This window comes from Epinephelus fuscoguttatus, linkage group LG6 (genome assembly GCF_011397635.1).
Source record: "Epinephelus fuscoguttatus linkage group LG6, E.fuscoguttatus.final_Chr_v1".
NCBI classification, from domain to species: Eukaryota; Metazoa; Chordata; class Actinopteri; order Perciformes; family Serranidae; genus Epinephelus; species Epinephelus fuscoguttatus.
Window position 1 is genome coordinate 46,137,277 of NC_064757.1, and position 24,936 is coordinate 46,162,212.

The 24,936-nt window shown below is 43.4% G+C and overlaps 1 protein-coding gene across 5 annotated transcripts in view; it reads right to left on the bottom strand.

Annotated features, from left to right (window-relative positions):
* LOC125890871 (far upstream element-binding protein 3-like) overlaps positions 1–16,742 on the bottom strand; it is a 32,286-nt gene extending 15,544 nt beyond the window's left edge. For 2 of the 5 annotated variants that reach the window (XM_049579749.1, XM_049579747.1), the window contains exons 1-10: positions 16,591–16,742; positions 7,224–7,332; positions 4,690–4,723; positions 4,341–4,387; positions 2,421–2,492; positions 2,124–2,181; positions 1,829–1,991; positions 1,633–1,731; positions 1,224–1,325; positions 1,002–1,104 (exon numbers count right to left, since the gene is read on the bottom strand). In XM_049579749.1, coding sequence (XP_049435706.1) covers positions 1,002–1,104; positions 1,224–1,325; positions 1,633–1,731; positions 1,829–1,991; positions 2,124–2,181; positions 2,421–2,492; positions 4,341–4,387; positions 4,690–4,723; positions 7,224–7,332; positions 16,591–16,683 — 880 coding nt within the window. In that variant the 5' untranslated portion in view covers positions 16,684–16,742. Of the gene's footprint in view, positions 1–1,001; positions 1,120–1,223; positions 1,326–1,632; positions 1,732–1,828; positions 1,992–2,123; positions 2,182–2,420; positions 2,493–4,340; positions 4,388–4,689; positions 4,724–7,223; positions 7,333–16,590 lie in introns of all 5 variants that reach the window. The other 3 variants (XM_049579748.1, XM_049579744.1, XM_049579746.1) reach the window with 2 other exon arrangements.
* Positions 16,743–24,936: the final 8,194 nt, after the last annotated feature.

Genomic DNA, 24,936 nt, shown 5'->3' on the forward strand with positions numbered 1-24,936 from the left:
CTTTAAACTGGATTCACTGGTGTAAACGGACCTGCTTTAAACTGGACTCACTGGTGTAAACAGACCTGCTTTAAACTGGACTCACTGGTGTAAACGGACCTGCTTTAAACTGGACTCACTGGAATCACTGGTGTAAACAGACCTGCTTTAAACTGGACTCACTGGTGTAAATGGACCTGCTTTAAACTGGATTCACTGGTGTAAACGGACCTGCTTTAAACTGGACTCACTGGTGTAAACAGACCTCCTTTAAACTGGATTCACTGGTGTAAACGGACCTGCTTTAAACTGGATTCACTGGTTTAAACAGACCTGTTTTAAACTGGACTCACTGGAATCACTGGTGTAAACAGACCTGCTTTAAACTGGATTCACTGGTGTAAATGGACCTGCTTTAAACTGGACTCACTGGTGTAAATGGACCTGTTTTAAACTGGATTCACTGGTTTAAACAGACCTGCTTTAAACTGGATTCACTGGTGTAAATGGACCTGCTTTACACTGGACTCACTGGTGTGAACAGACCTGCTTTAAACTGGATTCACTGGTGTAAATGGACCTGCTTTACACTGGACTCACTGGTGTGAATGGACCTGCTTTAAACTGGATTCACTGGTTTAAACAGACCTGCTTTAAACTGGATTCACTGGTGTAAATGGACCTGCTTTACACTGGACTCACTGGTGTGAACAGACCTGCTTTAAACTGGATTCACTGGTGTAAATGGACCTGCTTTAAACTGGACTCACTGGTGTAAATGGACCTGCTTTAAACTGGATTCACTGGTGTAAATGGACCTGCTTTACACTGGACTCACTGGTGTAAATGGACCTGCTTTAAACTGGATTCACTGGTGTAAACGGACCTGCTTTAAACTGGATTCACTGGTATAAACAGACCTGCTTTAAACTGGACTCACTGGTGTAAACAGACCTGCTTTAAACTGGACTCACTGGTGTAAACAGACCTGTTTTAAACTGGACTCACTGGTGTAAACAGACCTGCTTTAAACTGGATTCGGACTCCTGCATCATTCTGGATCTTCTTGATCATCTCTCCGTTCCTGCCGATCACGATGCCGACAGCGAACCGGGGGACTGGGACCTGCAGAGAGACGGACTAGACATGAATGTACCGTTTAAAAGGGGATTCAGAGGACGCTCATACGTGCTAGCTGCTGCTAACGAATGCTAACAGTGTGCATTTGTTTGTGTTTGTCGTACGTCCAGACTGGTTCCTCCCAGGCGGGCGCTGAAGTCGTTGCGTCCCGACCTGAAATCTCCGTCCTTCTCTCTGATCACCTCCAACACCAACTCCCTCGCTGCCTGCAGGTGGAGAAGAGACAACGTCAGCGTTTAGATGAAGAAGGTTTGAGTGTTAGATTTAACTTAAGTTAAAGTATGTTTGTACTTTTGTCTCTGAAGGGACTCGTGAGTTTTAAACCTGGAGACTAAGGACATTTTTAAAGAGCTCTGATTGGTCCAGACTTGGTTTCAGGGTTTTGAATGACTGTAGGTTTAGGTTAGCGTTAGCTGCTACGATACTATGTCAGTGCTGGTGTTTCTTGATAGTGATACATGCACCTAGAACACAGAGAAGGTTTAGTCCAGAATACAAACTGTGTGTTTGTACCTGCACTTTGTACGGGTCCCCGGAGATGCGAAGAGGTTTGTCAGCGCCCGTCGGCATCGGACCGTCCTGGATCATCATCATCTTCACCCCCGCTCGCTCCTGACACACAACACACAACACACAACGGAGATATTAAAGACACACACACCTCAGCAGTCATAACCCCGCCCCCTGCTGCAGCTGTCAGTCACTCTACCTGCAGCTGTTTGATGGTGTCTCCTCCTCGGCCAATCACCAGCCCCACCTTACTGGCCGGGATCAGCATCTCCTGCACAGAGGCTCCGCCTTCACCATCGCCGTGGAAACCTGGACCATTTCTACAGCGATCCACGATCTGGACCAACAGCCGCTTTGCCTGCCTGGAAACACAAACACACACACACACACACACACACACACACACACACACACACACAGAGGAGGTGAGTGGCAGGTGGAGGTGAGCAGTGATGTCATCAGAGCAGGTGAAAGGTGAATGTTTAGAAACTCACTCGATGCTCTCTGGAGTTCCAGTCAGGGAACATGGCCGCTCCAGCAGACCTCCGCTGTCTGCACACGCACATGCACACAGACACACACACACACACACAGACGTTTGTAACTGTTTACTTGCAGTAAGTCAACATGTGTCCACACTGCCTGTTATCTGTCTCAAACACACCCGGCCGGTTGGTCGTTGTTCTGGAAGGCGTCTGAAGTTTAAGCATCAGTTTTTATTTTCAACAACTAACCAATCAGAGGAGAAGTCACTGAGGAGCAGAAGTCAAAGAGTCAAACACCAGACTCACCTGCAGCGATCTGGATCTTACAGCCAGACTCCAACTGGATCCTGGTGATCTGTTCACCTCCTCTTCCAATAACTGCAGAACAACCAGAGGACAGAAACATTACGTCACTGTTACAGAGCAACAAATTATACTTAAAGGTCCAGGTTTAGGTGTCTAGGTTCCGGTTAAAGGTTCTAGGTCAGAAAAAGAAGGTTCCAAATCAGCTAAAAGGTTCAAGGTTATAGAAAGATGCAGACTCACTTACAGGTTACTAGTTACAGGTTCCAGGTCTGGTAAAGGGTTCTGGATCAGGTTAAAGGTTCTAGCTCAAGTTAAATGTAGCTCAGTTGCAAAGGTTTAGGTTGGGTGACATGTTGTAGCTCGGACATAGGATCCAGGTCATCTTAAAAGGTTCAAGGTTGGTTTAAAGGTTCTAGGTCAGATAACAGGTTCTGGATCAGGTTAAACTTTCTAGGTCAAGTAAAGGTTCTGGCTCAGGTTTAAGTTTCTAAATCAGGTAGAAGGTTCCGACTTAAATTAGAGGTTCTAGGTCAGTATGAGAAAGGTTCCAAATCAGCCAAAAGGTTCAAGATGATAAAAAGATGCACGCTCAGAGTTACTGGGAAGCCAGGTGCAGGGATTTACATTACATGACAAGGTTCTATGTCTTATGCAAAGTTTAAGTCAGGTAAAAACGTTCTAGCTCAGGAGAGAAAAGGTTCTAGCTCAGCTTAAATGTAGCTCAGTTGCAAGGGTTTAGGTTAGGTGATATGTTCTAACTCTGACACAGGATTCAGGTCATCTTAAAAGGTTCAGGGTTGGTTTATAGGTTCTATGTCAGGCAAAGGGCTCTGGTCTGGGTTAAAAGTTCTGTCTTAAATTAAAGGTTATAGGTCAGGTAAAAGGTTCTGGCTCAGGTTAAAGCTAGGTCATTTGAAGACTTTAAGTCAGCCAGAAGATTCTTGATCTGTACAACAGCCGCTAGGCTTGTAGGATGACCCTTAGGTAGTAAAAAGACTGTACATCAGGTGAAAGTTCTAAATCAGGGAAAGGGTTCTAGGTAAAGTGGAGGGTTCTGGATAGTCTTAAATGTAGTGAGTCAGGTAAGAGGTCCTATATAAGCTCAAAATGCTCTGAGACAGGAAAGGTTCTGGGTCAGGTGTAAACATTTCTGATTTAGGTGAAGAGTTCTTGTTAAATGATCTAAGTCAAATGGAAACGTTCTAGGTCAGATTTAAAGGTTCTATGTGACATGATTGTTCTAGGTCAGCTGAAAAGGTTTCAGGTCATTGGAGAAGGCTCTCATTTCGGATAAAGAGTCTGCGCTCGGCGAATAGGTTCGTTTTTGGGTAAAAAAGTTCCATCTCAAGTGAAAATGTTCTAGCTCAGATGAGGAAAGGCTCTTGGTCAACTGACAATGTTCTAGCTTTGGTTAAATATCAAGAATAGGAACAAGGTTCTAGAGCAACTTAAAGGTACTAACACAACTGGTAAGACTAGTTCAGGTTAAATGTTCTAGCTCAGGTTAAAGGTTCTAGGTTAGGCAGACTGTAGGTTATGTGAAAAAGTATTACACCAGGTGAAAAGGCTCTAGTTCTGGATAAAGGTTCTAGGCTAGTCAAACACAAATACAGCTCGAGCTACAGGCTGTAGTTCAGATTAAGGGTTCTAGCTCAGGTAAAACGTCCTCCGTCAGGTTAAAGGTGTTAATTCAGATTAAAGGTAAACAGTTCTAGAACAGGTAAAAAGGTTCTGGATTAAAACATCAGAACTGACACATAAAGGATGACAATGATAAACAAAATAAGGTAAACTGAGAACTGGAACTCAGTTGGTCCAGACCTCAGATCAGCTGCTCTGTACAACTAAATCTGATTGGACGGCGGAACCTTCAGACACCCTACCAGCAGGAAGCACTGAGAGGTCGGAGGTCATACTCACTGAAGCCGACCATTCTGTCAGGGACCTTGTAATCCTCTGTGATTACCCTGCAACACAAACACACACATTAACATCCCAGTCACACAGAGTGTGTGTGTGTATATATATATATATATATATATATATATATGTGTGTGTGTGTGTGTGTGTGTGTGTGTGTGTGTGTGTGTGGATAAATGATTATGCTGATGCCGACTGCAGGAGAACAGATCTATAAACACTTATCTATGGTTACACTCTGACACACTGGTGTCTATTTGCAAACAGGAATATGATGCTGAACACACGTCAGTATGTGTGTGTCATTATCACCCTGCTGAGTGGGATCAATACGAGCTGCTGATCGTACCTTTGATGGCCCATGGCTGCTAGCTGGTTACCTACTGAGAGACAAAGACACGCATCAGACATGAGGACATTTGTTCAGTCCAGTTAAAGTCACCTAATGGAGACAAAACTAACAGACGTGTTTCTGCACCACAGAAGAAGAAACAAGAGCAAAGAACCTATCAGAGCCAGGCTGGTATTACTCTGTTTTTAACAACAACCCATAAAAACACCCAAACTAACAAAGTGTTGGTCCGTCTCTAAATACTGTCTGACTCCCACGAGCTCACTGGTTCCTACTGAAGACAAAAAAAAACATCTTTAAAAACACAAATATACAGTTTCATGTTTGGGGAAAAAAATCAATCGAGCACAGTGTCGTATCACTGCCTGTGGGAGTGTGTTGAGATCAAAACATTCTGTAGGTCGGTGCTGCAGTTTGGGTCTGAGATGACCAACTGAGCTCTGCTGGAACACTGTGTGTCGCCCCTCTCTGGGCCGTTGGTTGAAGGATTTAACAGCTCTTGAAAAACTCACCTATAAAGTGAGAAATAGAGCCTCTGAGTTTATTGATAATTGGGAAATGTTTTTGGAATTTGTAATAAATCGTGACATTGAAGATGCCTTGAAAAGGCAGTAGCGGGCGGCAGTGGCTCAGTCCATAGGGACTTGGTTTGGGAACCAGAGGGTCGCCTGTTCAAGTCCCCGTCCGGACCAAAATATGGAGCGTGGACTGGTGGCTGGAGAGGTGCCAGTTCACCTCCTGGGCATTGCCGAGGTGCCCCTGAGCAAGGCACCGAACCCCCAACCGCTTGGAGCGCCTGTCATGGGCAGCCCACTCTGACATCTCTCCACTTAGTGCATCTATAGGTCCAGTTTGTGCATGTGTGTGTTCAGACCTGTGTGTAATTAACAACAGAGTGAAAAAATTTAATTTCCCCTCAGGGATTAATAAAGTATATACAATTAAAAAAAAACAAACAAAAAAACCCTAATGCTTAGATAAAGCATGGAGGATAATGTGCTTGAACTGTGTTTTTTGATTTACTGTAGCATTATTATTATCGTTATCGTTATGTAGCTGTTTTATGATTTTACAATTATTATTATGATTATCATTTTAATAACTATTATTCCTTTTTATACGTAATGCCGTATGTTCATGTACGTTCGTGCATGTGTTAAATGTTTAAAATCAATAAACATACATTTACAAAAAAAATACAGCACAGTATTGCGATGTTTCGTGTGGCAATATTGTTTTGTTAGACAACAAATATGGATTTTTTACTTGTATAACTTAACTTTATCTTGAGCACTTTATCTTCTTTGATAACAGACGCTGTCAAAGTTTTTCTTTGGAGACTTAATTTCCAAGTGAAAAAGGTAAATACCATTATATGTTATCACAAAATGTTTAAAATCAGTGTTGTATTCTGATTTGTGATGATGTTGTATCATAGGTTCTCTGGTGATTCCCACCACTGGTAGTTTCCTAAAACAGCGGCCGATGTAGCCTGTAGCCCCCCAGGTCAACAGTTGTAGGTGAGATTAAAAGGTTGTATATCAGTGGATCAGGGGAAAAATGCTTTATCTTAGATTAAAGGTTTAAAATCAACTCAGGTTTGAGGTTCTTGGTCTGATGGGAGGTTCCTGGTCAGGTGAGACAAAGTTCTAGCTAAAGCTTGAGGTTCTAGGTCAGCTGAAAATATTTTTGACCAGGGGGAAATTTCAACCTTATGAAAAAAAGTAAAAATGAACCAGCTCCCATTGAAGGTTTTTTTATTTGTGCTAATTCCAACCTTAGCCAACCTAAAAGGTTCAAGATGAGGTGATATGGTTCCAGATTTTAGATCAGCCAGAAGGTTCTTGCTCTGGTTAAGATTCTTGGTCTGGTGAGAGGTTTCTAGTCAGGCTAAAAGATTCTATGATCAGGTGAGAACAAGCTCTTGATAAAGCCCAAGGTTCTAGGTCAGCTGAAAAATTTCTGGACCAGGTGGAAAGTTCAACCTTAGCTGGGGGGTTTAGGTTAGCCTAAAAGGTTCAAGATGAAAGATTCTAGCTCAGATGAAAGGTTTTAGATCAGGTGGAAGGCTCTTGTCTTGGTCTGGTGGGAGGTTTCTGGTCAGGTCGAAAGATTCTAAGACAGGTGAGAAAAGTTCTCGCTAAAGCTCAGGGTTCTGGGTCAGCTGAAAATGTTCTAGACCAGGTGGAAAGTTCAAACTTATTTGGAGGGGTTTAGGTTAGCCTTAAAGGTTCAAGATTAGGTGAATATTCTAGAACAGTTTGAACGTTGCTGCTCAGCTGGAGGGGTTTTAGTTGGCTGAAAGGGTTCTCAAAATACAATGAAAAGGTTCTAGCTCAGATATAAAGGTTTTAGATTAAGTGGAAGGTTCTTGGTCAGGTTTAAGATTTGTGGTCTACTGGAAGGTGCCTGGTCAAATGAGAAAAAGTCTGAGCTAAAGTTAAAGGTAGATGGTGGATCTGAACAAGGCTAAAAGGCTCTTGGTTGGGTAGAACCCTCACACCCTCCCTCCTTCTCCTCCTCCTCCTCACCTCCGTCCTCTCCTGGTCGTTTCTGCCCGGGGTAGTACAGCGAGGGCTCGACACTTCCTGAGGAGCTGTTGAGGTGAGACATTGCTTCTCCGCCCATCTTCCCCACCATCTGACAGACAGAAACAAACAGCTGTTAACACCTGTACCTATTAGAACAGGTAACGTCCTGACGGGAGGAGCAGCTCGGTGCCAACACAGGATGGAAACACGTAATGACCGAGCAGGTGCGGGTACTCGGTACTACAGGACTCGGATTGGGGCTAAAGACTTGATTAGAACGTTGATGATAAACACCACAGATGACATGTTTATCATATTTTTCGCTGTGTTTTGGTCTTTCGTCCATGCAAACTGTGTTTCCTGTCACTTGAAACAGATCTTTTGTAAAACTGTGTTTCTAATGATGACGTGCAGACAGGAAACATCTGAGCATGTGCCGTTATCTCCTCTGTGAGACTTCACAAAGGAGGTGACATTTTGTTCAGTGGTGGATGTGATGCTGGCTCTAACCTTGTTAAGAGCACTTTTTTACCTCTGCTGACACCACAGCCCCAAAGTGTAGTGACATTTTGGAGGAGGCTACGTGGTGGCAAAACCTCAGAGCTGACACACAACAACAGACACCACAGGTTGCCTGTTAATGCATGGTGTATAAATCCATCTTTAGTTTTGAACTAATCCAGGAAACCTCCAGGAAAAACAGACGTGATGTGTAAAGAGAAGCTGTTGAAGTAGATATCAGGGCTGCACAATTACATCCATTTTTAATCAGGATTTGGGCCTCCCACAATTACACGAATGCGATCAGCTGCAATGTTTAAAATGCTCATAGAAAACTGTGCTGCACATTAAATCAAGCGCTCCCTGAACTAACAGCTGACCGCTGCATGGTCACCCTGCAGCAGCAGCAGCAGCAGCAGCAGCAGCAGCAGCCTGTGACGGACAAAACAAAAATTATCCATCATCAGACATTGTTGAGGAATATTTTGGATTTAGGAGAGAACAAATCAAAGCCAAGAGTAAATGACATGTGTGTCTGCACCGCAGAGCAACACAACCAACCTGTTCAACCGCCTGAAAGAACGCCACAGCCTGCAGTACGATGAACACATGAAGGCTGAGGAGAATGTCGCTAACGTTACCTCCCTGGCCCTAACCAAGACATCCATGACAGCAGTGTCACAGTACTGTGACCGCTGTAAAATAAATAAATAAATACAGCAGCATTCATATCCATACGAGATGAACTGAATTCAGGTGATAAAAAATCTTATTTTAAATCTTATTGTGATGCAAAGATCAGTAAATTAGCAGGAAGGTAGCACAACATGAGGTGAACGCAGAGCTCTGTTGGTTTAAATGTGAAACTGCAATAAAATTATTTTGCCCCTGAAAACAAAGAATAATCCTGATCTCAACATCGATCAAAATAATGCTGATTGTCATTTTGTCCATAACGGTGCCGTCGTTACATAACAGTACAGCCCTGGTGGACGTCAGCGTGATGAGGACGGTGAAGACAGCCTTCAGTTTACAACTAAAGCTGAGATGCAACGACGTTCAAGAGACGATCTGATGTGTCATCAGACATTAATCTTCTATTAATGTCATCTTCTCCCTGTGAAGGACACTTATCAGGTTTACAAGTTTATCAGGTGATCAGCGTCTGGTCGCTGGATTCACTCCGAAATATGTCTGAGTCAACAGCTCCTTCACAGCTATCAGCTTCAAGCTGCGAGCTGACCTCACCTTGACTGACAACACAATGAAAAATACAGCCTGCCTACGCAGACACACACACACACACACACACACACACACGCACACACACGCACACACACACACGCACACACACACACGCACAGCGAGGTAACCTTGAGCGTCTTCATGATAAAGAGAAGAAGAAAAGAGCAGCAGAGTGAAGGAATCTGCTGCAGTCACACACTCACACAGGACAACCTAAATCAATGATACACCTGTACACACTCATACACACCTGTACACACCTGTACACACCTGAGCTGAATTATCCTGAGGAGTCTCCTCCTCTCCAAATCACACAGACGAGCTGATTTAAACCAGGAAAACACTGAATAAAGCAGTTTCATGTTATTATCTGTTTTTCTGACGCTGCTCGTCGTGAAGGAGCTGCTGACTACTGTGACCGCTGCAGAAACATGAATGTCTCTATCTAGAGTCAGTGTTTGGTTTGTCCCTTCTGGGCTACTGTAGAAACATGGCGGTGCAACATGGTGATCTCTGTAGACGAGGACCTGCTCCCTGTGGAGATATAAACGCGTCATTCTGAGGGAACCAGAACACAACCATTAGATCAGATTTAAACTGACACACTGGAGCTCTAACTCTAACACATGAAACACACCTCACATCTCTACTTCCTGGTGATTTAAAGAGTTACAGGATTCCCACACATCTTCACTATTAATTTTCGTAACTTTTCCACAATATTTTGCCCAACTTCCATGACGGTAAGTAGTTTACAGCAGCCTGCCTGAACACGCCTCTGACAACAGGTGATTTAAAGTAGGGCACATTTCCAAGCGTGCAGAGGTACGCTCTCTTTGTTACCCTACAATTACATTTGGACCCTGTCCTGCACCAAAACATCAGACGTCCTGTCACAGAGTGTCTGTCCAGTGTGGTGAGGGCCTCTCTCTGGAGCCATGAATTCAATTTGCCATTTGGAAGCCATACATTATTAAACACACACTTCCAGGTACTTACAGATAAGCACACTGCTAGCGCTATCTAACACCAGCTATCTGCACACACCAATGTGTATCACATGATACAGGTGACATTTCCACAGTCACACAGCACAGCACTTGATTTTAAATCAGTAATACAGGCAACATATTTCACATATTGTCAGGGTTTCCCACACGTTCAGTTATTTGTGGCGGCCCGCCACGATTAAAACTTCTGCTGCCACATTATTTGTTTCTATTTGTGGAGTTGAGCCGTTCATTAGGAGCTCTGCTGGAATATGTACAGTCTGGATATCACTGCTCTGCACTCAGCACAGAGCGACTCTGGGCACAGGCGGAGCAGCAGATCGTCACGGGCAGTGAAAGTGAAAGCTTAGTGTTCGTAGCGCTGGGTCAAAGTTTGCTTTCACTCACAAACAGCTGCTTCTCACTTCCATTGATCTGATCAGATCAGCTGTGACTGGATCGACTGATCAGTTATTTGACCCGGAAGTCCAATAGCATTAAATGTGTAAGAGAAGAAGAAGCCGGTAACAACATGGAGAAATCTACATCCAGAGCCGTGACTTTTTGGACGGACCAAATGTACAGAGCTGTAAAGTTGTCCACCATGGTAGCAGTTAGCTGCTAGCTAACCGTAGCTAACTTGTTTGTCCATTGTTTGGTCTGTGACGTAATAGGTCAACAGGAAAAAGGTCCAATACTAACAAGCTGAAAGGGGGCATATCTCCACCTATCGTAGAGGAGTCGCACATACTTGGCTCAATAAATGGATTCCCCTCCCGTGCTTGTATACTGGGACAAGGACAGTAGGCCAGTTAGATGTCCTCGTCCAGCTGGGACTGGAGCTCCACTTCACTGTGACTGGAGACACACTGAGTGACTGATACACAGGAGGCGGCAAGAAAAAGAAACGGAAAGTTGGTGGGCGCCCACCGCCTCCACCTCGTCTCCAGCTACCACCACACACAGGATCTAATTCTAATTCTAAGGTTTTGGGATATTTACAAACATATTTTCAAACAACAGCCAAAACAACTAATATTCAAAATGTCCCCCAACATTCTGTTAACTACAAACCATTTCCAGGCCTGGAAAACAGTTCTTCTCTTTTTATAACTTTTCCAGAGAATTCCATGACCGTGGGAACCCTGGAGTTACAAATATGTCATATGTTGGTGAGGGCTACGCTTCACACTTCAAACTGCAAATAACTGAACAGATATGAAAGTTTTAGATGCAGTTTTGTAAAATGGGTTCAGCTACTGTGGAGATATCAGTGTGCAAAGTCAAGAGCACTACAAATCTGAAGGTGCAGGTCTCAGTGAGCATAACGTCAGTTGGCTATAGACCTTTCTAGGGCTGACGTCACGATGACATCATGTTATCAGCTGGAGGTGCAGCTGCCTCTCCCCCACAGGGCTGTAGGCTCCACAGGAGTCTTAAAATGTGTTTGTCTTGTTGTGTTATTGGTAGGCTTGTCACGATACCACAATTTCAGTAGTTGATACCAGTACCAGTGAACTTCCACGATTCTCGATACTCATTCGATACCATGATAAAAATCAAATGACAGAACTCATGTATTTCTAAATTCACTACTTTATTAAAACTGTTTCAAACTTAAACTTTAACTCTAAGGCCTCATTTACACCGCAAGTGATGCAGCAGCACACGTGTATTCACACCAAAACTGAACAGACGCGTTGCGCAGCGGCCACTGCTGTCCCATCAAAATGCACCGTGTTTGCAAATCTCCAATAAACCCTAGAGAAGAAGAAGTGAGCTTGGACCCAAAGCCCAGGGTGGACAGGTTCGCGCACCAGTGATTATTCCAGCACTTGGAGAATTAATATTTAGCACTACAAATGGTTAAGTACATGAAACATGCGCCTGTCAGGTCTCGCTTGGTCAAGGGGGAGATGTCTACGGTGGCCGAGAGAGACTCGCGCAAAAAAAAAAAAATTAAAAAAAAAAAAATCGGTGTCTCTTCTATTTTCGAGCTTGCTTGCGAAGGCAGCGTGACTCGAGCAGAGCATAGAACGGATGTGGTGTGAATGCTCTAACCTGTTAACATGCTCGCTGAAATGAAAACAGAGACCGTTGGCAAGCGCTATGCAAACGCATCGCTTGCGGTGTAAATGAGGCCTAACCCTAACCCTCTCCACACACAACTCCTACTGCCTGGCTTTTTAACAAGCCGAGGTGTTGTGGCTCCAGCACAAAAGCCACTGTTTCTAGCAAAGACGATGGAGAACAGGCGTTCTTATTCGGCGCTCGTCCTCTGCACCGACTGACGCGCGTATACTGCCCCTGTCAGTTCCGACATGAATTGACACGGCCCGCTGAGGACAAAGTTGTATCCTGTACTTATGGTACCGAAAAAAAAAAAAAAAAAAAGGTACCAATGTATTTTTTGCGTGTTGGCATTGATTTGGTAACCAAGTAACGCTTCTCATGACAACCCTAGTTATTGGGAGCCAGAATAGAAGGAGTCATGGCTCAAAACCAGCCGCCACTGCCCGTCAACAAAAACAAAGACAACTATGGTTAAATGTGATAAGACCAAAGGACTGGACGGAGGCCATCATCAAAAATGCTCACATGTGCAGCGCACACTTCATATCAGGTTAGGGAAAAAGTATTTCCTGTTGTAGGGATGAATAAGGTTATGTGTATTAAGGGTTATCATGTCCACCTCATCAGAAACTGGGGAGGGATTAAGAGGAAGATTGGATTTCTCTGCAACGCTAACTTTTTAGCACATTAGCTAACGTTAGCTTCCATAGCAAAACAAACAAGTGTGGTCCTCCTTTGTAAGATTGGCTTCCTGTGACATCATCCATCCACTGAGTGAGAGCATACGGGTCGGCCAGTCTGGTCCCGTTGCTCAGTGTTTACTTATTCAAGTAACACTGGCGGTCCCGGAGAGTGAGTGACCTGACATGGTGCGTTGGTAAATTCAGTCTGCAGGAGGTTATAGGTGTCACGAGCCTGTTTGAATCCGTATAAAATGAAAAAAACCTTAATAGCTAAAGCTTCCTTTTTTTAGCAGCAGGAAGCTAAGGCTTCTGTCTTCTGTGTCATGATGTTGTACATCTTCATGGCGTCATTACATTATGTCACGTGCAGTGCAAAACTATGGAACGTGGTTCTAAATGTCTATTTTGATGTTGGTATTAATAATGAAATTTGTTTGCGCTCTAGGCGTTCAACTCAGAGAAGAAAATGCCCACGTCATTGCAGCTTTTTCCCCATTGTCCAGTGGAATGATGTGAGAGGCGGGGCTTCTGTGGTGGTCACGACAACAAGTTTACAGCTGGTAAACAATGGAGGAGAAACTGGTGGTAGTGGTTGCTGGATACCCAGAGCTATACGACTTTACAAAGCACAGTTAGCACCATCTGAATAGAAAACAGCAGATAAGTGCAGTACTGTAAACGTCCATGATGGAGGAGAAGCTCCTGGACCAACTGGTGGTACTCCCCATGATCCAGCCTCTTTTTTAGGGTCTCATGTACCCACACAGATCTCTGTTTATCTGCTGACAGCCTCTCTTTTTGCCTGTGGCATTAAATAATAAATGAGGTGCGCCTCACGTTTTGCAACCTGCAAAATGCTTCCTGTGTGATCGGGGCCTAAAAGTCCATTCTCACTGGGGGCGAATATCCGCACGGATTATTTTTGTGGAAAAATATAAAAGTTGATTTCATGGGTTTTATGGAAGTTTGCACACCGGGCGGAACTTTTGTGCGGTGAAAAAAGTTTCCGCCCAGACTTTGACCCCCCGCGGAATTCGCTGGCGAAACTTCACAGCTGGGCCAATGAAATTGTTTGTTTATAGTCGCGCAGACCCGGGAGAGTCCAAAATCCAGCCAGGCAGGACAGTATGGGAGAACCTCATTTCACAGCACCCTGTCCTTTTTGATAACAGACGGGATGATTTTATGAACAATGAATTAAAGGACAACGTCTGGCAGTCCATTGTCCAGCTTGGTGGCTGCGGTGAGAGTAGTAAGTGCTAAAGAAAGTTGATGTTGATGCTTGTTGAACGTTAGCTTGCTAGCTCGCTGCTGCTACTACTCTCGTCCATGTTCACCCACACCCGTTCACACTGCGCGGAATTGGAACACAACAATGCGAAATTCTGTGCTGCGCCTGTGTGTATGGTTTAAACGCGAAATCCGTCCCGCATTTCCGCATCGTGGCAGTGAGAATGAACCTTAAAGCTTCCATGTCATTGGCTGGTGTCAACATACTCGCCCCTTTGTGGCATAGCGACTGCGTTGGCCAATGTGATCTCCTGTTAGTGGGTGCGATTTCGCTACGTAACAATCACATTTTCCTACACAACTTTAATTTAGTATTTAGTATATGATGTGACACACCCCTATCACACAGTGTAGCTGCACTATGAGAGTACTAAAATCTGTTGGAGGCTTTAAACATGTAAACAGCTCAGTAGGAATATGATCTTTTCAGAATGAGGGCAAAACCAAGAATATTTAGTGCGTGTAAACGTCACCACCGACCAATCAGAGCAGACTGGACTTTTTCTTTTCCTGTCTGTCTCTGTGAGCTGAAACCATTTCCCTCAGTGGAAACAAAGCTTTGATTTACTTTAATTTCACAGGTAAGAAACAATAAACTGTGAAGACAATAAAGCCTCCACACACTGTGTGTGATTTATCCTGGCTGAAATATGAGCAGAGCAAATCTCTGCTAGCTGCTAGGCTAATTTATACAATGTAAAATGCCATAGGCTTGTGCTAATAACATTAGCATGTTGTATTTGTTTGGAAAACGTGTTTAGTATCAGACAGTTGTTTTGTCAGTGAACCTTGTGAGTTGTAATGGAGCTGAATTTTGTAACGTTACCTTTGTTAAATGTTGCTGTTGTCCCTGGCTTCATATGAGAAGAGAGAAGTCCGCTAGCCGCTAGGCTAATTTATACAATGCAAAACGCCATAGGCTTGTGCTAATAACTTATCGCTATCATTGTGAACGAGATGATGTGACACACGTCTATCACACAGTGTAGCTACACTATAAGATCACTATAATCTGACAGTCTGTGGGAGGCTTTAAACATGTCAACAGCTCAGGGAGAATACTGTCTGACAACTGAAATATCTAGTGTGTGTAAACGTAGCCACCGACCAATCAGAGCAGAGGAGGAGGGTTTAAAGATACAGCAGCTAAGACGCAGCGCTTCAGACAGACGGTGAATACATGAATATTCTTAAAGACGGTACGAGTTAAAATAAAGTGTTTTTGAACATTAACTGATGTAAACATGTCGTCATAGAAACCACAGATATAAGAATGAACCTGGAAATAAGTGTCATACGTGCTCATTGTCGCTGTGGGTGACAGTGTGACGTCAGTATGTCAACACATGGGCTCTTGGAAGATTAGCCAATGACTGAAAGAGACCCAAATAAAATAAAACCAACAAGTTCAAATATTATCACAATACGGTGCAAATTTTTCATATCATATTAAAAATGATGTCAGTGTTATCGTGAACGAAAGGTCAAAAAACAGAATGTGTAGTGCGTGTACACGTCGCCACCGACCAATCAGAGCAGACTGGACTTTTTCAAGAGGAGGGTTTGAAGGAGAGAGTTTCAAACAGACGGTGAGTACAGGAATATTCAAACAGACAGTACGAGGAAAAATAAAGTGTTTTTGGACATTAAATCGTGTAAACATGTTGTCATAGAAACCACAAATACAAGAATGAAGCTGGAAACAAGTGTAACATGGAGCTTTGAGAGGAAACAGTCTGTGTGACACAGATATGAGCTCATAATAACATCACACAGAGAGTGAGACACCTGCAGAGGTGCATCAGAGTCAAACCGTGCTGCTGGTTAAATGTCCTCCCTGTCTGTCTGTCTGCGTGTCTGTCTCACTACCTGTCTGTGTGTCTATAGGAAGCAGACACACCTCCAGCCGGCTGTATATGGCTGTGAGGCTGTTGCATAACGTCAGCCTAGTTTCTAACCAACTTACAGTAAACAGCAGCCTATAAGGGGAGGGGAGGAGGGGAGGAGGGGGGCAGCTCTCACTTTAACTGTTGCTCAGCGGAGAACTCTCCACCAACACCCGCATATGAGCGCTCTGGCCCCGGCCTGCCCGGGACACTGGCCCGGCTCCCCGGAGCAGCGCACAGAGGGGACTCGTTGTCCTCCTCGGTGGGTTTGCACCGTGTTTCTGTCCCGCAGCCCAACAGGTTGTCTGCCTGCCTCAGTGACACGTGTGGACAAACTTCTGTCCTGTCCTCCCCCACCTCCTGCACCTCCTCCCCCGGTCCCACTGCGCTCCCCTCCGGGTGACAGCTCCACAAACTCCCCCTAAACTAACTCCCGGACCGTGTCAGGCCGGACAAAGTGTCCCAAAGCGGCCACAAGTCCGACTCCGAACTGCTTTCTGAGCTAGTTAGCATGCTACTCTCTGAGTGTGTGTGTGTGTGTGAGAGTGTATGTGTGTGTGTGTGTGTGTGTGAGTGTTGACGGAGCGCATAAGTTAGGAGTTAGCAGCAGAGACAACACGGGCGAATCCGAATAAAAGTGCTTTGGCTCGATGGAAACGACCCGGAACGGAAGTGTGCGGAGCCCCAGTGTTGTTGTTACCTGCCGGGCCCTCTGTAAAACATCGGCCAGGCCGTCAGACTTCAGCCCCGGCTGGTTCATCGAGGCCTGTCCCTGCACCAGCTCCGCCATCATAGCGCCACTAGCTAGCCGTTAGCCGTTAGCTGTTAGCCCGGATTAGCTGGGGCTGCTAACTGTGCTCAGAGAGCGCAGAGAGCGGACAGAGGTCTCACTCTGACCACGTTTTCACACACCGGAGAGGAAGTGAGCTCTGACACTGGTTCCACTGGTTTGACCGGTCCCAGTATAACTCACACTGCTGCTGCACGTGGACACTGACTGAACTGGATTTAGTTTCATTTATACAGAACTTAAAAAACAGGTTTTGCACCAAAGTGCTGAACAACAACAGATATAAACATATACACGTGCACAGATGAGTTCAGCAAGATAAAAACAAAACAAGTTAAAACAAGTTGAAATTAATTAATTAAAAAACAGAGAATAAAAATGTGTCTTAAAAGCATCAACGGACTGAGCCTGACCTCATGACAGAAAAATATAAAATGACATAAAGATGAAATAAACATTAAACTTCAACACTGAGACCTCTGAGGACTGGTCACTGGTTATATCTTTAAATACATCACGTGCTTATGGGAAATGTGGCTTTTAGTTTCTTCAGAAACTCAAGAAAAGATGATATATATTTCAATAATTAACACAAATTTAAATACAAATTTTTAAATATTAAATTAATAATGATGCTGACAAAATTCCCACTGACAACACATTAAATGGAAATTAGGAGAAAACAGATTATTTAATTATAATTAGTTAATCGCAGGTAAAACTAACAACAACTTTCCTACACGTGATCATTAACTTCATGTTTCAAGCAAAAATGACAAATTCAGGCTGCAGCTTCTCAAATGTTCAGATTTCATCTGTTATATTAAGAATTAATTATCTTTGGATTTTGGACCTTGGTCAGATTAAACAAGACATCTGAAGAGGTCACCTCCACTGTGGCAGGATTTTATCACTGTTTTAATATCACATAAACCAAACAGTCTATAAATGAAGAACAGGTGTAACTGGCAGATTTATTGATAACTGATAATATAATAAATCTGCCTGCAGCTGAGAGTTATTAAAACATGATGACAGAGTTTATTGTAAAGAAACATTTAAGAATATTAATGCGCTTTAGGTTTTATTCACTTCATACTTTTCACACATTCTGTTACATACTGTGAACTTTTGGTCCTGCTTGGACGATATTCTGCACAAAACAGCCCAAACTGTAGTTCTTTTATTTATATTTACACATATTGCACAGATTTTATAATTCTTCATATTCTTTGTGATGATCTTCTGCTCTGAATTTATGTTTGCGAATTTTGTGATACGTACATTTGTTTTTTATTTCATTGTCTCTTCACATGTTCATGTTTTGCACCAAAGTAAAAAAACAAAAAAACATATTCAGATTCTGAGTCAATAAAATGAAATGGAACAAACAAACAGAGGTTTCAGTTGTTCACCATGGAAACAGTGTGACATATAGAGGTTATTCTGTCTAATATAATCTGCTGAGGTGGAATAGCTCTTTTACTTCTGCTGGTTTTTCTGCAGTAAAATCAGATCAGAGTTCTGATCCCTCCGTGTTTAACATCAGCTGTTTCTGCAGTTTGGCTCTGTGTCACTTTATAACCGCAGAGTGAGTCCTCCTGTTCATAGAGGATCTCCGCCGCTGCTCAGCTGTTGGCAACTCGCTGCTCTGTTTCCGCTTCCGCGTTCAGTCACGTGCTCCGACCAGCTCCACAGGTGGAGAGCGGAGTGAACTTTTACAAGGAGAGGAGGAGGAGGAGGAGGAGGAAGAGTTTGATGAGTGTGATCGATCAGTTATGAATCAGCTGATGTCCACTGTGACATCAGGGTGGTGTTTGTGTCAGTGACCTCTGACCTTTGACCTCTGTGTTGTTGAAGCTGCTCACAGTGACTCTGGGCTCAGTTAACACAGTTTGTTGTGTAACTCTGAGATCAAATAAAGTCACAGCTTTTATTTTCTTCATCTATTAATCTGCTGATCCTCTTTACTTTCTTTATTTATCACTTTATTAATCAAACACAGTGGTGGAATGTAACTAAGTACTTTTATTAAAGTACTGCACAGTCTGAGGTGCTTGTACCTCACCTGAGTGTGTCCTCACCTGAGTGTGTCCACAGCTGCTCCTCCACAGGTGTCAGACAGCTTCAGTTGATTTACAGAATTAAAACATATCAGTAGTTTATAGAATAAAACTGATTAGTGAGAAGCAGTTGATCAGAGAGCTGAAACTATCGGGCCAAAAATCAATCAGTGAAAAAAAGAAATGTGAAACTATCTTCATCCTGTAAAAATATTTCATGGTTCCATTTTCATAAACCTGTTCTGTGTTCAATGTTAATAATCAATAATGTCAATATTTGTAATGTATCAATAATAATGACTAACATATTGATCACTGTGTTAATCATCGTGATGTATCAGTGATAATGTTGACGTGATGTTGTGACTTTGGGCTCTGAACATTACTCACTATTTTTTTTTTTAACCATTTTCCAAACCAATCAATCGATTAACAGGAAAATCAATTCATAATGAAAATAATCATCATTTGAAAACGAGCTCCAGCTCAACAGTAAAATCCTGCTTTGACATTAATGAGTCAGAATCATGTGATGACATCACCGATATAAAACAGTGAAGAACTTCACACACAGTGAAGCTGAGGTCTGATTTAACCTGAAACATGGAGGATCAGTTCAACTCTGATGACCTGCAGTGACCTGTGACCTCACTGTGACCTCAGATGACCTCTGTCTCATGCTCACACACACCTGGCAGGTGGTGTCAGATGTTTCCTCCTCCTGACGGAGCTGAAAACACAAACGACTGTTTATCAGTCAGTCAGGACTTAAAGGAACATTACACTAATAATAATTTTATTTGTGTCAAACTGCTGCTGACGGTGATGTCACGTGATGTCACATGATGTCATGAAATAGCTTGACGTGTTTCTTCTTCTTCTGATGTAGTAACTGTTTTCAGTTTTAGTTCCTCAGACTCACAGACTCAGCGTCCACACTCATGGACTCACAGACATCCATCCGTCAGATCATAAACTACATGAGACTCACCTGTTCTCGCAGATATTTTGAGTCCTTCATGAACAGTCTGTATCTCTGCAGCCTGAGGGAATCACCCACAATTCATAGCTCTGTGACATCAGAACACTGCGTTACCACAGGAAGTGTTGAAGGATAAGCAGTACAGAGGGAGGACAGTGTGACGGGTGTTCAGCCTGGAATATTAACTGTGCACAGAAACATCAACATAAAGGCTCCTGTTGACCTGCGTGATATGGTGACAGTGTCTCACAGCTCAACTGTCACTGTTAGTTTCAGACCAACACAGTTAACGTCAACACGTCAATGTAACGTCAGAAACGTATGAATGAATGAATGAATGAATGAATGAGTGGCTATTTCGAACCAAAATAAAAAAAAACCTAATAAAAACAAACAAGACAAAGATAACAGTGTCTGAAAAGCAGCAGGTAGAAGTAAACGTATATGTCCCCGCCCCTTTCTTACATTTCTTATTTCAACAAATTCCCAAATTTATTTACAACTAATATTCAACTATCTACAGTCTGTTTACCAGAAAGACTCCAACGTTTATCCAGCAACAAGCTGCTCAAAAAAAAAAAAAAAAAATCAATGATGTTTGGTCAAAGTAACATTTAAAACACCTCAGATGATTACGACATATTTGACGTTTTGGTCTCCGTACATATAATGTATTCAGACGTTTGGAAGACGTTGGATTTTGGTCTCTTAACAATGCAACTTAAAACCAATAAAATATCGTCAGTCGTCAGTATTCGCGGTCAAACTGACGTTGGCATTAGACGTCCTGACGCTGAATTTTGGTCATCTGACATCATAACCTTTAAAATAGACAGACTTCTCTACAGCAGCCGCGATATAAAACACGCCATTAAATGATTTTATTTATCACTCACACAGCTCATAGTTCGGCCCCACCAGTGCTTACAGCCCTGACACACACACACACACACACACACACACACACACACACACACACACGTGATTTATACACTAACAGCTCCCAGTTTTCAACAGGTGACACTAATTCTGCCTCGACTGTTCAAAGTTAACAAAAGAACTCAGGTCTTTATGTGAATGAATGACTGATGAATGAATAATGTTGTGGACAGAGAAAAAACAGGGAGATTAATTTGCTCTAATGAGATTATCAGATGTACACTGAACAAAACGCAACACTTTTGTTTTTGCTCCCATTTTTCATGAGCTGGACTCAAAGATCTAAAACATTTTCTATGCACACAAAAGACCATTTCCCTCAAATATTGTTCACAAATCTTAGTTAGTGAGCACTTCTCCTTTGCCGAGATAATCCATCCCACCTCACAGGTGTGGCATATCAGGATGCTGATTAGACAGCATGATTATTGCACAGGTGTGCCTTAGGCTGGTCACAATAAAAGGCCACTCTGAAATGTGCAGTTTTATCACACAGCACAATGCCACAGGTGTCGCAAGTTTTGAGGGAGCGTGCAATTGGCATGCTGATTGCAGGAATGTCCACCAGAGCTGTTGCCCGTGAATTGAATGTTCATTTCTCTACCATAAGCCGTCTCCAAAGGCGTTTCAGACAGTTTGGCAGTACATCCAACCGGCCTCACAACCACAGACCACGTGTAACCACACCAGCCCAGGACCTCCACATCCAGCATGTTCACCTCCAAGATCGTCTGAGACCAGCCACCCGGACAGCTGCTGCAACAATCGGTTTGCATAACCAAAGAATTTCTGCACAAACTGTCAGAAACCGTCTCAGGGAAGCTGATCTGCATGCTCGTCGTCCTCATCGGGGTCTCGACCTGACTGCAGTTCGTTGTCGTAACCAACTCGAGTGGGCAAATGCTCACATTCGATGGCGTCTGGCACGTTGGAGAGGTGTTCTCTTCATGGATGAATCCCGGTTTTCACTGTTCAGGGCAGATGGCAGACAGCGAGTGTGGCGTCGTGTGGGGGGGCGGTTTGCTGATGTCACTGTTGTGGATCGAGTGGCCCATGGTGGCGGTGGGGTTATGGTATGGGCAGGCGTATGTTATGGACAGCGAACACAGGTGCATTTTATTGATGGCATTTTGAATGCACAGAGATACCGTGACGAGATCCTGAGGCCCATTGTTGTGCCATTCATCCACGACCATCACCTCATGTTGCAGCATGATAATGCACGGCCCCATGTTGCAAGGATCTGTACACAGTTCCTGGAAGCTGAAAACATCCCAGTTCTTGCATGGCCAGCATACTCACCGGACATGTCACCCATTGAGCATGTTTGGGATGCTCTGGATCGGCGTATACGACAGCGTGTTCCAGTTCCTGCCAATATCCAGCAACTTGGCACAGCCATTGAAGAGGAGTGGACCAACATTCCACAGGCCACAATCAACAACCTGATCAATTCTATGGGAAGGAGATGTGTTGCACTGCGTGAGGCAAATGGTGGTCACACCAGATACTGACTGGTTTTCTGACCCCCCCCCCCAATAAAGCAAAACTGCACATTTCAGAGTGGCCTTTTATTGTGGCCAGCCTAAGGCACACCTGTGCAATAATCATGCTGTCTAATCAGCATCTTGATATGCCACACCTGTGAGGTGGGATGGATTATCTCGGCAAAGGAGAAGTGCTCACTAACACAGATTTAGACAGATTTGTGAACAATATTTGAGGGAAATGGTCTTTTGTGTGTATAGAAAATGTTTTAGATCTTTGAGTCCAGCTCATGAAAAATGGGAGCAAAAACAAAAGTGTTGCGTTAATATATTTTTGTTCAGTGTATATATAATATATATACCTGAGAGCACAAAAGATTATTGGCAAACAGCTTCTGTTTTAAAATCCCACACCTGAAAAGAGACACAGAAAAGTACTTTGTAGTTATTGACACTCAGTTACAGGGTGTGAAATATTTTGGTATGAATGAAAATGTGGTTATTTCTGAGTCATCATTTATGAATCTTGATCCAGAACCTTCAAAGTGCTGATGTGGAGACATAACTGTGTTTATTTCAGGGACAGAACTCTGCTGATGTTAAAGGTCCAAGGTGGCTGGTCCAGGTCACGTCGTGGTCCTGATGTGGAAAACAACAACAAAACTTGGACAGAGAGACCTTTAATGTTGCAGAGCCGTTATGACCACACGATGTTACACAAGGATGTGTTGTCACACATGTCCAATAAATGACAGCTGAACACAACAAAGTACAGTATTTGGAATCCGTCCATCCTGGGCCACTGCCATGAGCCCAGGTGTTTCAGCAGGTGTTTCTGTACCTGGGAAACTGACCATGTTTAGTTTAGTTTAGTTTATTTAGTTTATCAAGGGACAGTGTGCAATAGCATTAATCATTTACAAGAGATGAGGAGATGGTTGCACCAGATTTAGCAATAACTGCTAATTTCCATCTGTAGTGCCAACATATAATTTACAATTTACACAGACCACAATCTAAAAAACAAAGAAACCTAAAATACAGATGAACAGAGGACAGCACAGAGACAATACAGTGTTACAGTGCAGGGAGGAACAACTTACAAAACACTAAAAGGCAGTCCAAGTAGCAGCTCCTGATATAAAGTGCAAGGCAGGAATGTGCACAGTTAAAGTGCTGGTGTTGTTCTTGGTTGTCGACAAAGTGCTCGTAGCAGCAAAAAAAGATTATGTGGATTATCTTTTACCTTTGAGCTGAGAATATGTCAAGTTGTTCCTGAGCGTGCTGCAGAATGAAAGGTAAAGTCCTGATAACTGCTCCAGCTGCACCTTCACCTGCAAACAAATCAATTAGTCTGTTTATATTCAATGAAAATAAAGTTCACGACCAAGGTAAAGAAAAAAATAAATAAATCAACATCTAAAAACGTTGGCCAGCTGGGAAATGTACCCATGCCCATCTGTGTGCTCATCTCGCAGGTGTGCAGGTCTTAAGATGAGGTGTGGTCAGGTGCATTGTTGGTGTGTTGCTATTCTAAGGCAACAGAAAGCAACTGATTCATTGACCAACAAAAACACAGTCTAAAGTCGGATCAGAGCTGTATTTTTCTATTTAAAGGACAAATTATTCAGAGTCAGATGCACCTCTGGAGGCAGGTTCACAACCCATCATATCCTGCTTGTTACACAGAGACGAGCGGATGGGTGAAATAATTCAACAATAAAGAGGAAAATCTGAACGACATTCTGTAAAATGTGAACGTAGCAGAGATCAGAGCAGAGCTGTCGTCTCCACACTAAAAGAGACACTGTGCACCTTAACGCACAAGGAGCAGCGTAACTTTATTATTTCAGAGGCTAAGTGTTTAGTTCTGTTTTCTCTGTCAAGTTTATAACTGCAGTTTTAGTTTTGATATTTGCTGCAGCGACATCAGCGCTCTGACTGCTGCACGCTCAGCAGGAAACTACTCACCGCTCCAATCTGCAGAATCCGTCATGTATGTGTGTGACACACCTGGGGCTCAATCTCAAAATGTTTTGCCACTGTTTTGCGGTGCGTTTTCTGATTTGGCGGGTGTGTCAGAGGTGTTAGCCAATCAGCAGCGCCTTGTTTATAAACCAGATTCTGGAAGGTCTTTTCTTACTGTACTTACAGTTTTGTTTTTATTTCACACTTGCTTTGGTGATGGAAACACAAGTTTCCTGTGCAGATAAAACCTCTTTGAGTAAAACTGAATGAAACACTGCTGTATCAAAAGGCCACAACATGATGTTTAAGGCTCCACGTCTTTGGTCAAATAAAGGTTTTGCCGCGTTTTGGCTGAACGCAGCCCTGCTTGGTAAAGGGAGTGGGAGATGACACTCTGAGCTGGTTATTGAATGATGCATAAATACAACCCCTCCGCTTCTTGTGTCTTACTTTGGTCAAGATTCTGCTCCGTTAGACCAGATACAGAGTTGGAGACCCCTAAATGATCTTTATGGGCCCAATGTTGAGTGAGTGCGGGCCCCGGGGTCGGCTGCTGTTACCTCTGACTCTTCATCATCTTCTGCTGCAGAGCGCAGCGACCTTCTGACAACCAAGATCAAACTCATGTCATCCAGTGCTGGAGACAGTGAACGCAGCATCTTCTCTGATGTTGCGTTCACTGTCTGTTAAGCTTTTCCACGTGACAGAGTTACAGGTCTCACAGATGCAGAGACTGAAATTTTCCTCCGTTCTTCTCGACAGTGAACTCATCACCATCGTGTTCAGTCTGGAGGAGAATCTGATAAATGTGTGTTCG